Genomic DNA, 14,552 nt, shown 5'->3' with positions numbered 1-14,552 from the left:
CACCAGGTACGCCCCCCTTATGTACGTGGCCCTGCTGACTACAAAGCCAGTGCTCTAACCATAGGCTCCCCCAGTCACCTCTGTTTCCCACGCTGTGTCTGCCATGTTACAAGTTCACAGGATGCAGCACTTCTCTGCGTGGCGAGAGACCACCTGTGAGCAGCTCTTAACCTACCCATCACCGTCCATCATTAATACTCTAAATCTGGCTCCTTTACCCCCCTCCCTGATGGTGGAGAGCCCCACTCCACGCCACACGAGTGCCTCGCAACTACAGGAATGGTCTCAAAGCCACGAGATGCTCTCTCAGACATCCCTTTAGACAACCCAGACTTACTTCGATTTTGTGATGGCTCCAGTAAACGAAGTTTCCAGGGAAACATAATAACTGGTTATGCTGTGGCTCCCCACGTGAACCACTTGACGCATATTCTGTGCCCGTGAGACCAGCCCACGCGGCTGAACTCATCGCTCTTCCTGGAGCACGCACACGAGCAAAGGGGAAACTGCCACCATTTACACAGACTCCAAAGATGCTTTTGGAGTCTGCCATGGTGTTGGTGCGATTTGGAGATCCCGTGGATTCCTGACTTCTGCAGGTTCTCCTAGTGCTAACGGGTATATAATTGCTGCCCTGTTATAAGCTAGTCACCTCGCTTCTAACGCTGCTGTTGTTCACTGCTCAGGAGACTGATGCTTTATCTTTAGGAAAGGATGGGGTGGAAAGAGCTGCTAAAATTGCAGCTCAAAATGCCCCCTTTATCCTTTCTCCACCCACTTTTTAAACCTGCCTTTATCCCTGACTGATATTAACTATCAGGCAAATGCCCCACAATCTAAATAGGACAAATGGCACAAAAAAGGTACCAAACAATGATCAGATAAATTAGACATTGGGCCACATGTACTTCAGGTAGCTCCTTTTCCTTTGACCTTGTGGCTTGAGCTTACCTCCCATCAAATGAGATGTACTGTGCAGACAGGAGAGTGGTTTTGCCCTGGCAGCCATGGAATTTCTGACCAAATTATTTCCCAGTGCACTACTAGTGAATTGCACCTAACTTCTGGGAGAAATCGGTGTGCCCTAGGAAGTCTTAACCAGGCCCACACTGCCCTTTGTGGCACTCCAAACAGATCTTATAGATTCGCCCCCAGCTTTAGGCTATTCTTGCTATTTGGTTATCTTTTACATGGTTAGTGGAGGGACTGAATGCCATCCGACTAGATGTGGTGATGCCACACAGTGGTAATGAAATTAATAACTGAGGTTATTCCTAATTTTGACATTCCTTTATGGATTGAATCAGACCAAGGAACTCATTTCATAGCAGAGATAAACCATCTGCTTGCAAAAACTCTGGGGTACTCATTAAAATTCCATACTCTGTACCATAACTCCACCATCAGGGCAAGTGGAACACAAAAATCTAGATATAAAAGGACTTTAGGAAAAGCTCTGGCAAGTAACTGGACTTAAACGGTCAGAAGCTTTGCCTCTGGCCTGTAGAAGGATCAGGAATACTCCAATAGGAGACATGGATTAACCTCTTCTGAAATAGTGCTTGGATAACCCATGCCTACTGGCATCTCTAAACTTTCTATTTCTGGATTAAGTGGACATTGTGGGAACATAAGTGAATAATGTGATGCTCTGACCAGCTGCCTACAAGAACTGACTAGTGTACCTGAAGCTTATTGCCAAGAGGGAAAAGGGGCGCAGCCTCCCTGACACCCTGACATCCCTTTTGACCAGGAGACCGGGTTTACATCAAGGACTTTAGAAGAAAACATGCATTGTCACCTCTCTGGGAAGGACGTTATGAGGTACTGCTACCTACCTACACTCCCTATGTTACCACCAAAATAAAGGGAAAATCGTCTTGGGTTCATGCAAGCCATGCCAAATTGGCCTAGACCATCTCTCTCAAGACAGCTGGGAGAGACAGTCCCCACAGGTGACCTCAGAGTAAGGATTTCCAGGGCCACTTCCCAGGCCTGGAAGCAGCTGGCATCACGAATTAGATAGCTTTTCCCAAGATCACGGATCAAGAAACTTCGCCTGCAATCCCACTCCTGGGCGTATATCTGCGGAAAACTCTAATTCGAAAACATACATGCACCCCTACGTACAGCAGCACTACTTACAATAGCTAAGACATGGAAGCAACCTTAATGTCCATGGACAGATGAATGGATAAAGAAACTGTGGTACATATATACAATGGAATATTACTCAGGCATAAAAAAGAATGAAATAATGCCATTTGCAGCAACATGGATGGACCTAGAGATTGTCATACTAAGCGAAGTAAGTCAGAAAGAGACAAATACCGTATGATATCACTTATACATGGAATCTAAAACACGACACAAATGAACATATCTATGAAACAGAAACAGACTCATAGACATGGAGGACAGACTCGTGGTTGCCAAGGGGGAGAGGGGGTGGGGGAGGGAAGGATTGGGAGTTTGGGGTTGGTAGATGCAAACTATTATATACAGAATGGATAAACAACAAGGTTCTACTGTATAACACAGGGAACTAAATTCAATATCCTGAGATAAACCATAATGGAAAAGAGTATGAAAAAACGTGTATATATGTGTGTGTGTGTGTGTGTGTAACTGAATCACTTTCCTGTACAGCAGAAATTAACACAACATTGTAAATCAATTATACTTCAATAAAATAAATTTAAAAAACTTCGTTTTTACCTATCCCCCCCCTTTAAGACTCCCTACATATTCACACGCTAAACAAACAAACAAACATGCACCTTCTCTTACTAATGACCACTTTCCCACATTCATTATCATTATCAGGAGGCTGAGCGGAGAGTGCTTGTCTATCTAGCCTACTTCCCCTCTAAAAGTCTCCACTATGGGCTCCTTTTCAACCTGTGTCTTGCTTAGTAACCTTTACTTTGTCAACAGGTCAGGCATAAACCAAACACCCCGTTGTGCCGGTTTACCAATGCCTGGCCATGTCAATCAATCAGTCTGACTGTTGGTTGTGTCAACATCTAGACGGTACAAGTGCCCCTGAGCTGGTCTGCGTTCCTGCCAATGTGCGCACTGTGGACTCGGTACAGAAGTTGGTTCAATGACAGGGAATGGTCTCCACGACCGAAAAACATCGCTCTCTCTCTCCTTCTGGGGGGGTCATCGGGGCTCCGGAAAACCTCTATAGAAGCTCAAGGGCTGTCCCTCGCCCAGGCTAAAAACAATAGGTGAAAAATTTCCCTTTGCATTGAAAACAAACACTGGACCTTTCCTGGGTGACAGGCCAGGACAGTACTGCAGTCACACTCAGGGGTTTGATTCCACAGGTGGCATCTTCAAACCTCTCATGGAGACTGGAGGTGACCCTGGCACTACCCTTTTTAGTATAAACATCTGCCAACTCACCAAGTGTCCTGGGTGGCTCACCAGCCACCCTTGCACAACTTGGGGTATTACAGCTGCTCCCCTGATTAAGCTGCCCAATACCACACTATATATATGGGTGGACCAGAAATCTGGACTTCCTTGGCTCAGTGACAGAACCGAGCTTTAAAGGAGCTCAGCAAGGAGCCTGTGTACCACTGGTGAAAACACTGCTCCTGTGTAACCCAAACGGGACAAGGAGTGCCCACCTTACCTCTAGTAAAAGAGAAGGTTAACTCTTTCCATCAGTGGAGGGAAGCGTGGCCATTTTATTGAACTGACCTACACCAGGACTGGGGACTGGTTTAATGGGGCTGGAGAAGGGGCTTCGGTTTGTTCTTTTGTTTGTTCATCCTCATTCTAATCTCTCTTCTTTTCTCCCTTCGCAGAGCTCTTAGCACTTAGCTCCTAACCTGACTTCTCTCTCCATGGCCACCAACCCTGCTTTTAAAATGTGAAACTTCCTGGTCAATTTTAGAGGAGGGAACGGTTGGGGCTCAGAGCAGGTCACCCCAAGATATGCCACAATGGCATATTGGTTCTTTTGAATTAAAGGTACTTAAGAAACAGCTGGTGGCCATAGAAAACATAAAAAAACACTGACCCTCCTCTTTCCCCCCTAAAAGTGGGAAATAAATCTCCCACGTGAAGGTCCCTTCCCTATACCAGGAGAAGAGAAAGCATCCTCATCAGCAGAGTCAGGGAATTCAAGGCTAAGAAATCCGTATAAACTAACTTTACTCCTTCACTAGTCTGCTGCCCCAAGTACCAGCCCCTTTGCTCCTAAAATATTCACAAATAATTGTTTCCTTGTCTAAAAATGATGTGTAAACAACCTGCTTTGGTCGCTCTGGGGTCCCATTTCTATGAGACCTCTGTGTATGAATTAATTTTTTTCTCCTGTTCATCTGTCTTGTGTCAAGTTAATTATCTGACTGGCCAAGAGAACTCGAGAGGGGCAGGGGGTAAATTTCCCCCTCTCAACACAGGCTCAAGTCAGAGCCCAGATCTCTTGTATCTTCTGTATATGAAAAGACAAAATTGATCAAGTTGCTAACACTTCAGAAAAATGGGGTTGGGGGAGGGTGGTCACGGAGGAGCACAGATTTCTAGCTTCTGAAGAGAAAACGGGAGATGTGCCGCCTACACCGGGCCCACCGGCAGCGTGGATGGCGGGGCAGGAGCTGATGTGCTGCCTCTTCCGACGGGGCAGAGTGTTTCCCGTTTGGCCACAGTCCCCGCTCCTGCTTCCATTTTAGGTCTGACCCAGGCCTGCCTCAAGTCTGTAACCCCGCTGTCCTGAAACATCCATCTGTTTTTGGAGCAAGGCCTGGAGCCGGGTTTCTGCTGGGCTCCTATGACCACCAGGTGGCGACCAAACGTCGAGGACTGGCTGGAGGCCGGGTGGTGGGGCCCAAGAAGGGAGGAAGGGGTTCCCTCTTCCGCATGGCCCAGGCCAGGGCTCCAGGATCTGGCCTTGCTCCACATCCCCCAACCCCCCGACCCCGGGGCGGTTGCTTGTACCTTTCCTCCTTGTATCAGAGTCTCATGGGCCAAAGGATCTGGGGGTCCAGGTCCAGGAGAGGCATTTCTCTGACAAAGCCTTGGGCCTTTTCTGACTCCGGGCAGCTTTCTCCTTGGCTTTTTCCTCCCTGAGTTCAGTCTCCGTGAAGCCACAGTGCCCGGGCCCGAAACGCACACAGTACTGAGCTGATCTCCCTGCGGGAGGAGGTCACACCTGCCCAAGGGGGCCAGGAAGCAGGTCCAGCGGGTTCTTTCCGCTCCTTTGTGTTGCTTGCTCTGGAGTTCTCCACCCCCCCAGCCATGCACCCAGGGGTCCCCAAACTATGGCCTCCAGGCCCAATCCTGCCCTCTGCCTGATTTTGTACATAAGTTACTCTAAACCATTTGCAGAGTCCTTGGCTGTTTTCTTGCCACAGTGATGGAAAAGATTGTTTAGCTCCCACAGCCTCAAATATTTACTCTCTGGCCCTTTACAGCAAAAGCCTGCCAGCCCTGGTGTACACCTTTTCCGGGACTGAAGCCACACCACTTGCTCTCCTTGTCACCCTAGGTGTCTTTGTTTCCAGGATCCTGGAGGTGCCCTCCCTACCACATGTACTGGGAACAGGGCACTTCCTAACCCAGTGGCCAAGAGCTGAGGCTCTGGGGGCTTCCCTGGTGGCGCAGTGGTTAAGAATCCTCCTGCCAATGCAGGGGACACGGGTTTGAGCCCCGGTCCGGGAAGATCCCACATGCCGCGGAGCAACTAAGCCCTTGCGCCACAGCTACTGAGCCTGCGCTCTAGAGCCCGTGAGCCACAACTACTGAGCCTGCGTGCCGCAACTACTGAAGCCTGTGCGCCTAGAATCCGTGCTCCGCAACAAGAGAAGCCACTGCAATGAGAAGCCCGCACACCTCAACGAAGAGTAGCCCCTGCTCGCCGCAACTACAGAAAGCCCGCGTGCAGCAACGAGGACCCAACACAGCCAAAAATAAATAAATAAATAAATTAAAAAAAAAAAAAAAAAAGAGCTGAGGCTCTGGACTCTGATTGCCTGAGTGCAAATCCTGAGCCAACGCACAGGCAAGTGAGTTAATTTCCAAGCAGCTGTGTTCTCATGATGATACCTGCCTTCCAGGGCTCTTTGGAGTTTGACATGAAACAGACCTGCTAAATATTTCAGCACCTGGAAGCTGGCATCCAGCAGCTGCTCTGCTAGTTAGGGACACTGCAGCTGTGACATCCTCGCCCAAGGTCACAGCTGGGCCCTCCCACCTCCCCAGGCCTGGGAAGCCCGAGGCAGTGTGGCCTGCTCTCTGGGGTGGGACCCACAGGAACTTTGTGCTTCCTCTTCCCGTGACTTAGAGCACTTCCCCTCTGCTAGTCACATGGCCTGTTCCTTCTACATACTTGGCTCTCGTTTAAATGTCAACCGACCACCCATCCTACAGCTGCCGCCCCTCTCTACCTGGTCACACCACTGTTTCATTTCCTCCATGCATTTTGCACCCAGGGAAGTGATCTTCCCACTTTGTTAACTTGCTGACACCTGGCCTCACCCACGAGGTCCGATCCGTGTCTCTCAAGTTCACCTCTGTAACCTCAGCAGCTGGCATATGGCAGGGCTTGCGGATTTGTTGGGAGAAGAAATGAATAAACACCGGCCACGTGGACCCATCCCCCGGGTCCTCATCTCCTCCCCCTGGGTCCTGGGTCTCCCCTCTGTTCTGGGTTGGCTGCTCTACCTGCATCCTCACCCCACAGCCCACACCCCAGTGGGTTAGGCTGAGCCGGGGTCTGAGCTGCTCTGGGCCGGGGCGTCTCAACCTCACAACCGGCACCACTCTGGGGCCGGATAAATCTCGGCTGCGGGAGGCTGACCTGTACGTCGCAGGATGCTTAGCAGTGCCCACAGCTTCCACTCCCGGGATGCCAGGGGCACCCCTCCCGCTGCCCATCACACACGGTTACGACAGGCAGACATGTCACCACGCGGCCAAGTGTCCCTGGGGGGCAAACTCGCCCCCCGTTGAAAACCCCCGCTCTAGGCTGGCTGCTCAGAAAGGAGTGACAGAGACCCTCTTGCTGGCAGGCACGCGCAGGAGGAAGAATGTTGGGCCAGGCGACGGGGCCCAAGTCCCCCCGGCGGCCGTGTGAGCTGGTCTTTCCCGTCTGCTGTAAGGAAACACCCTCGCCTTGCTCCCAGGATGCTGTGAGGGGCATATCAGACGGGGCTGTGATGTCACACCGTCCTCAGGGGAGGGCCTGGGTTGAGCCGAGTCTCAGTTATTTAGGTGCATTTTTCTCTCCTCTAAGAATTAATAGGAAAAACAAAAAGGCTTAACTGAGTCGCAAGTTCTTGTCTTAACTTAACCATTACCCAGTGTGCCATGTGCTGAAGCAAGATGTTATTTAGCTGTGTAATTCAACCAATCATTTTATCCGCTAAAAAAAGATTAGCTTAGTAGTTACTAATCAGCTTGCGAGGAATCATAATGGAGGACCATCAGTTGGGGATGCACCACTTGAGGCAGCAGCGGGCTTGTTATGGAGACACACCTGCTCTGTATCCTCTGCAAAGACAGGAAGAGACCTCAGCCTGTCGCCAGACACCCAGTCTCTAATTAGGCTACAAGGGAATCTGATTCAGCCTGAAAAAAGAAGGGAATTCTGACACAGGCTACAACAAGGATGAACCTTGAGGACATTATGCCATGTGAAGTAAGGCAGTCACAAGAGGACAAATGGTGCATGATTCTGCTTACATGAAGTACCTAGAACAGTCAAATTCAGAGAAAGCAGAGGGGTGGTTGCCAGGGGAGGGATGATGGGGAGTTGTTGTTTAATGGGTACTGAGTTTCAGTTTTGCCAGATAAAGAGAGCTCTGGAGATGGACGGTGGTGATGGTTGCACAACGATGTCAATGTACTTAAAGCCACTGAACTCTACAGTTAGAAACGGTTAAGACGGTAAACGTTAGATAATGCATACTGTACCACAATGAAAGAAAACAGAACTAAAACCTCGAATTAGGCTTTGGCTCCCATTAGGTCAGGGAGCAAGACATTCTAGCCAGGGGACTGGATCTCACTGACACGGAGCCCTTGGCACCCAGAAACCTGCCAAGCATCCTCAAAGCCCAGGCGCATCCTTATTTGAACGTTTGGCAGGGAGCGTGCTTCCCAGGGGAGCTGACCCTCAGAATGGGGTCACGACTACCCAGTGTGACAGCTGAGTCTTGCAGCCAGGTCCACAGGACTTCCCCCTTCCCCTCCTCTGCTTGCTGGTTTTCTAACTTTCTGTCCTTCTTCAGCCCCTGCTGGGGGGAGGGGTGAAGGTTAAGGCAGCTTCTCCAGTTGGGATGGGGGGCTCTTCCTCCCTCCAAAGTACAGTTGACCCTTGAACAACGTGGGGTTCATCTGTGTATAACTTATAGTCAGCCCCCCGTATCCGTGGTTTCTCTGCATCTGTGGATTTAACCAACCACAGACAGTGGAGAACTGTAGTATTTTCTATCAAAGAATATCCATGTGCAAGTGGACCTGTGGAGTTCAAACCTGCATTGTTCGGGGTCAACTGTATAGTCGATTCCCGTTATTTGCGGTGGTCCTGTTCTATAGCATCAACTTGATGCTGAACTAGCGAGTATGGAACCAGTGCTCCTGGGGGAAATACGGGGTAAGATTCCTGCGAGCTTCAGGTCACAACACGCTTGTCCACCATCAGTACCGGGTCTTACTGCATGTGTGTCTCTGTCATGTCTGTTTAAAGACACCCGATTTGGGCTTCCCTGGTGGCGCAGTGGTTAAGAATCTGCCTGCCAATGCAAGGGACACGGGTTTGAGCCCTGGCCTGGGAAGATCCCACATGCCGCGGAGCAACTAAGCCCGTGCGCCACAACTACTGAGCCTGAGCGCCACAACTACTGAGCCCACGTGCCACAACTACTGAGCCCACGCGCCTAGAGCCTGTGCTCCGCAACAAGAGAAGCCATCACACGGCCAGTGATAGGCCTGTGCACTGCAACGAAGAGTAGCCCCTGCTTGCCACAACTAGAGAAAGCCCACACACAGCAACGAAGACCCAATGCAGCCAAAAATAAATAAATAAATAAGTAAATAAATTAAAAAAAAAATAAAGACACCCAATTTAACGCATGTGTTGATTCACCGACATTGAACTCACGGCAGCAGCACCAAGACTCGTGCCTGAACGAAGCGTTCTCACTTACGTGTTCCCCTCCATAAAGCACATCACAGCCGCCCTGGGCTTGGGGTCCCAACACAGGATGTCAGCGCCACCTTGGGGCCATTTTAGATAGGGACGTCACCGCCAAAAGGTAGGAAATACCACAAACATGACACTAAATAGACATGAGGGCTGAAAGGTGAAGGCATAGCGTCACCTTGGCTCGACCTCGGCTGGGAGCCTGCATGTTGGGTGACTCGAAATTTTGTGCCACTTTGCAAGTGAACCGGTCCAGTGCCTGGAGTGCAGCTGGAGGGATCCTTTGAAAACACAGACCCGACCCTGGCTCCTCTGCTCAAAACCCTCTGGGGGATTCCTTCTGGTCCCAGAGGGGCCCCACCCCCTGGCCCGGGGCCGCATCCCTCTCTCCTCACTTTATGGTCCTGCTCTTCTTGGCCCTGGACACAGTCAGCTTACCTTCCTTCTTTATCACTCTCTGCCCCCTGGGATGGGTGCATCGAGAGGAGAGGGGTGGATGTGGATTTGTGTGAATGAACTAATCGGGCTGCCCCGGTGCGGTCCCTCCCCTCCCATCCCCTCCCCTCCCGTCCTGCGTACTCTTCTTGAAGAGCTTCTTCCGGCGTCCGGACAGGCTCAGCTGCTCATCCCCGCTGTCGCAGACGCAGGCCTCGCCGCCCTGTGCGTAGTACTTGGGCACCAGGTTGGAGAGGGCCCTACCCCCGGGCCGCGCGGGGCCCTTGCACTTGTGCAGCTTCAGCTTCCCCGAGGCGTCCTCCACGCACTGCCACTTCTGCAAGACACACCGGGGCCTCAGCCTCCCGGGCCTGGGCCAGCCCGCTCGGCCGCTTCTCCTAACTGGCGGCTGCCCCACCGTTCCCGCCCACCCCGAGACCTCCCTCTAGCGGCCTTAGCTGGACGTGGGCTCAAACGGGCTCTGTGATTGGAACGAGCTGCTCCATCACGGATGGACACCTGTCCACTGTGGGAGGAGCACAGAAACAGTACCCAGGGTGATGCGCTGTGGCTGAGGGTGAGGGTGAGCCCAGTCACAGGGAGGCCCCTCCGAGAGCAGCTCCGGGGCCGGAGGGCATGGCTCGTGTGCAGGGAAGGGCCTTCCTGGAAGGTGCAGCATGAGACGGGCAGTGGCGCTGGGGCTGGGGGGCTGGGGGAGGGAGGGCAGTTGAGCAGGGCCGTGACTGCATCTGCCGGCAGGTGAATGTCTGGGCTGGGCTGGGGTCCTGGAGGACCTAGAGCTGTAAGTCTGGGGGCTATGGCTCAATGCCTCCGCTGCCAGTCTAGGCCCCCAACCCACCCCCGGTGGGTTGCCCTCTCCCCTTCCTGGGACGGCCAGACCCTCAATCTGCAGGGAGCGGGGGGCGATGGGCCAGCAGGGGGATTCGACAACAATCCCAGGGGGACAAAAGGCCCCTTGGTCTCGTCGGCTCATTTCTTGTAGCTCAGCACTGAAATCGGAACCACTTCTGGGATCTGCCCAGATCATCAGCTCAGGAGGGCAGGGCTTTCTGTCCAGGGCGTCTGAGGCTGTTGCTGCCCCAGTGCCTGGAACCGTGCCCGGCTACAGAGGCAGCACTGAACGCTGCTCCAATGTAACCCAAAGCTCTCGCTCAGTGGCACAGACGGGTACTTCCCAGACAAGATGCCCTCCAGAGCACGGGGAGGGGTCGGGGGTTGTGAACAAATGCTGGGCGGCCGGGGGGGCACAGCCACGAGGACAGGCGGGTGCTAATTCTGAGTCTAGTGATAAGACAGAGCTGCCTAGATGCAGCCTGTGAGACCCACCCAGCTCATGCCCTGGCCTTGGCAGCCTTGGTCTGTTAATGAGAAATGGAACGTGGAGGCCCTGGTTTCACTTATTCTTACTGGTGAAACGGGCATGCATCTTCAGGCCTGAGCCGCCGTGGACGAGCTCGAAGTCCCAGCTCGCAGACCGAGGCAGGGAAGCACCTCCTGTCTGCCCTGCTTGCTCGTCGGCCCTCCCCTCCCCGCAACCTCCGAACCGCGCCTCCTGCTTGGGTCCCTCTTTGCAAGGCTCTGCCCCCACCCCTCCCCTCTCCTCTCCAGAGCCCACCTTGGCCTCCCAGGCCTCAGAAGATCCTAGTTCAGACTCTCCGAAACATCAGTCCCAGTTTCTGCTACCTCTAAATACTATTTGGATTATAATTTCCTTAATATTTCTCTTGAAATCAATTCACATTTTTAAAACTTAAACTTATTTACTTAAAAAGGTAATTCCCTATTATTCCTATATAAGCGGAAAACCAGCCACAATGATACTCTGGGAGAGTGAATACAATGGAAATGGTTATTTAACTTTATAAATATTGTGCAGAGGTTGGCTATGTCTTTGTTCAAGAGGGATCGGGCATGAGTCACAGCAGCTAAAGACACACGTGCACCCACAGGAGACTTTGCCTCTGATGTGAGCAGGATTGGAAGAACTTTCTGAGTGTCGCCTGTACCACCTGGCATCACCCTGCGTCTCACACATCGGCAGGGGCACTGGCCCCACTGGCTCCGCTGGTCTGAAGGCCGAGGAGCAGGCCTGGGTCGTGGTTAGCCGGGGTGGCCACTGGGAGGGAGGAAGGGATGGGAGGGGTACCACCCCCAGCCCCAGGGCACCAGCCGACCATCCTCACCTGCCCCAGCTGCTCACACGCGGTCTGGTACTCGGCCCGCTGACACAGGTCTTTCACGCGCTGGTACTTGGGCAGGAAGTTCTCCTCCGGGGCATCCACCTTGTCACTGTCCCTCTTGTGGAGCAGTTTGCTGTGGGGCAGAGAGCGGAAGTGGGGCTGGCCGCCCAGCTCCGGAGGAGTGCACGGCCCCGCTCAGCCCTGGTGTAGGGTCACCATGGAGGATGCAGGTCCAGCCGGGCCACATCTTCTGATTGTCAACAGACTTAAGAAATGGGGATTTTCTACAAACAACAAATGCTGGAGAGGGTGTGGAGGAAAGGGAACCCTCTTGCACTGTTGGTGGGAATGTAAACTGATACAGCCACTATGGAGAACAGTATGGAGGTTCCTTAAAAAACTAAAAACAGAATTACCGTACGACCCAGCAATCCCACTACTGGGCATATACCCAGAGAAAACCATAATTCAAAAAGACACATGCACTCCAATGTTCATTGCAGCACTATTTACAATAGCCAGGTCATGGAAGCAACCTAAATGCCCATCGACAGACGAATGGATAAAGAAGTTGTGGTACATATATACAATGGAATATTACTCAGCCAGAAAAAGGAATGAAATTGGGTCATTTGTAGAGACGTGGATGGATCTAGAGACTGTCATACAGAGCGAAGTAAGTCAGAAAGAGAAAAACAGATATCGTATATTAACGCATGTATGTGGAACCTAGAAAAATGGTACAGATGAACCAGTTTGCAGGGCAGAAATTGAGACACAGATGCAGAGAACAAACGTATGGACACCAAGGGGGGAAAGCGGCAGGGGTGTGTGTGTGATGAATTGGGAGATTGGGATTGACATGTATACACTGATGTGTATAAAATGGATGACTAATAAGAACCTGCTGTATAAAAAAATAAATAAAATAAAATTCAAAAATTCAAAAAAAGAAATAAAAGGAAATGGGGATTTTATAAAATTCCTCCCAAATTACATGAGTTGGCAATAAGTTAAAAAGCATGTGAGACATTATACAGACAGGACAAAATGTGTCTGAAGGATACAGGTGGCCTCCAGATGCAAATTCTATGTCAACCATAGGAAAAGCGAACGGGCTTCCCTGTGTACAGGAGGCTGTGGACACAGATTCCCAGCCCCTGGTGGAAGGTGTCATCATAGCAGTGGGATCCCTCCTGCCCTCGACAGTGAGATCTTTAATATCATGGGTGCAGGTGGGGCTACCAGGCGCTTCCTGGGACGGGGCTGATGGGGGTTGCCCGGGTGCTGCTCAGCTCAAATGTCCTGGGGCGGCTCCTCCAGGCCCTGGCACTCACCCTCTCTCCACCAGGAAGGAGTCCCGCCAGACCCTCATCTTCTTTTTCAAGTGAAACCTGGGGGAAAAAAGCACACTTCCATCTCCTCATCAATGTGGGGGGCTCATGTGTCCCTCTGTCCTCCCAGAGGCAGGGATGGTGCTCAGAGCCAGCCTTGATTCACAATCAGCACAGACCCGGGGGGCAGTTGGGGCGAGCAGGGGATGCTCACACCCCCCAGGGCAGAGCTGTATTTCCCCAGAGACCTGGGTCTGAAGGTACATGGGGCAGAAATGACCCAGGTCACAGTTGCTCTAAGTCACACATAGTCGTGTGTGTGTGTGTCTCCGTGCCTCCCAGGAAGTCCAACAGTTCCCCGGTGCTGGAAGAGATTGCTTCCCCTTTAGTTCAGCACCAGATGCAACTTGTCCTGACTTCAGGTTAATTACATTGTGTTTTGGTAGGATTTTTTTCCCTTTGATCCTTTGTAGTTGGATTTGTGTAATTTAAGTGTGCATTTCATGTAGTTTCACTCTATCATTTCCATTTCCCAGATGGGTCCTCAGGCTGAGAGAGGAAGCTTCCATCCTGCACCTGACTCCCAGGTGTCCTGGCTCCCAACCCAGTGCCCCCGCCCCCCAAAACATGCCCATTTTGTACTCTTACAGCTCATAACACCTTCTAGTCAGAGGGAGGAGGCTCAACAGAGGTGGTTCCCCCTACAGGACAATCGGATGTGGACTGACAGTGCCCATCAGGGCTGGACCCGCTGAGCTGCAGGAGATACAAGCTGGAGGCTGCATCAGTGCTGTGAGGCTAACTCAGTGGGCAGTAACACTGGTGGCCACTAGATGTCGCTGCTGCCACAGCAGTGACAGTGTCCTTCTCCTTTCCTGTCCCAGCCAGACTCAACTCACCTTCCCACCTAGTTTTTGCTCACCATCACTGTTCGTTTTTCTGCCTCCAGGACACCTAGGAATATGTTCCCATCATACCATCCGGCCTTAGAGCATGGTGATTAAGAGACTCTAGCCTGTAGCCTAGAGGCTGAATGCCCGGAGTTGGGTCCAGACCTGCCAAGAGACCTCTGACAAGTCACTTGACTTCTCTGGATTCAATTTCCAAATTGGTTAAGATGGGATCATAATAATGCCTACCTCACTGCGTTACTGTGAAGATCAAAACGATAAAATCCCCTACAAAGCATAGCAAAGGCCTGGCATACAGTACGTGCTTAATTAGTGTTAACTGCTGTTGTTATTTTTTCAAGTTTTATACAGTTTTAGCTCTGGAGGGTCCTCGACTGGTCACCGTGGCCACATTCCAGCTGGGAAGGTGGACTCTTAGAGAGGGGGCTTCCTTCTCTCCCACAGCAGGTTAAGTGGTCAGGATGGGGGGCTCTAGAACCCCAGCTCCCGACCTTGGAAATACCCCCCTCTC

General features: G+C 51.7%; 1 protein-coding gene across 6 annotated transcripts in view; it reads right to left on the bottom strand.

Annotated features, from left to right (window-relative positions):
- The window catches only part of SULF2 (sulfatase 2), a 142,867-nt gene that overhangs the window by 12,802 nt on the left and 115,513 nt on the right, over positions 1 to 14,552 (bottom strand). For all 6 annotated transcript variants that reach the window (XM_082361165.1, XM_082361168.1, XM_082361164.1 and 3 more), the window contains exons 9-11: positions 13,134 to 13,190; positions 11,800 to 11,929; positions 9,740 to 9,932 (exon numbers count right to left, since the gene is read on the bottom strand). In XM_082361165.1, coding sequence (XP_082217291.1) covers positions 9,740 to 9,932; positions 11,800 to 11,929; positions 13,134 to 13,190 — 380 coding nt within the window. The remainder of the gene's footprint in view (positions 1 to 9,739; positions 9,933 to 11,799; positions 11,930 to 13,133; positions 13,191 to 14,552) is intronic.

This window comes from Balaenoptera borealis (genome assembly GCF_965194805.1).
Source record: "Balaenoptera borealis genome assembly, chromosome: 16".
Taxonomy (NCBI): Eukaryota; Metazoa; Chordata; class Mammalia; order Artiodactyla; family Balaenopteridae; genus Balaenoptera; species Balaenoptera borealis.
This window is presented reverse-complemented; position numbering and strand designations above follow the sequence as displayed.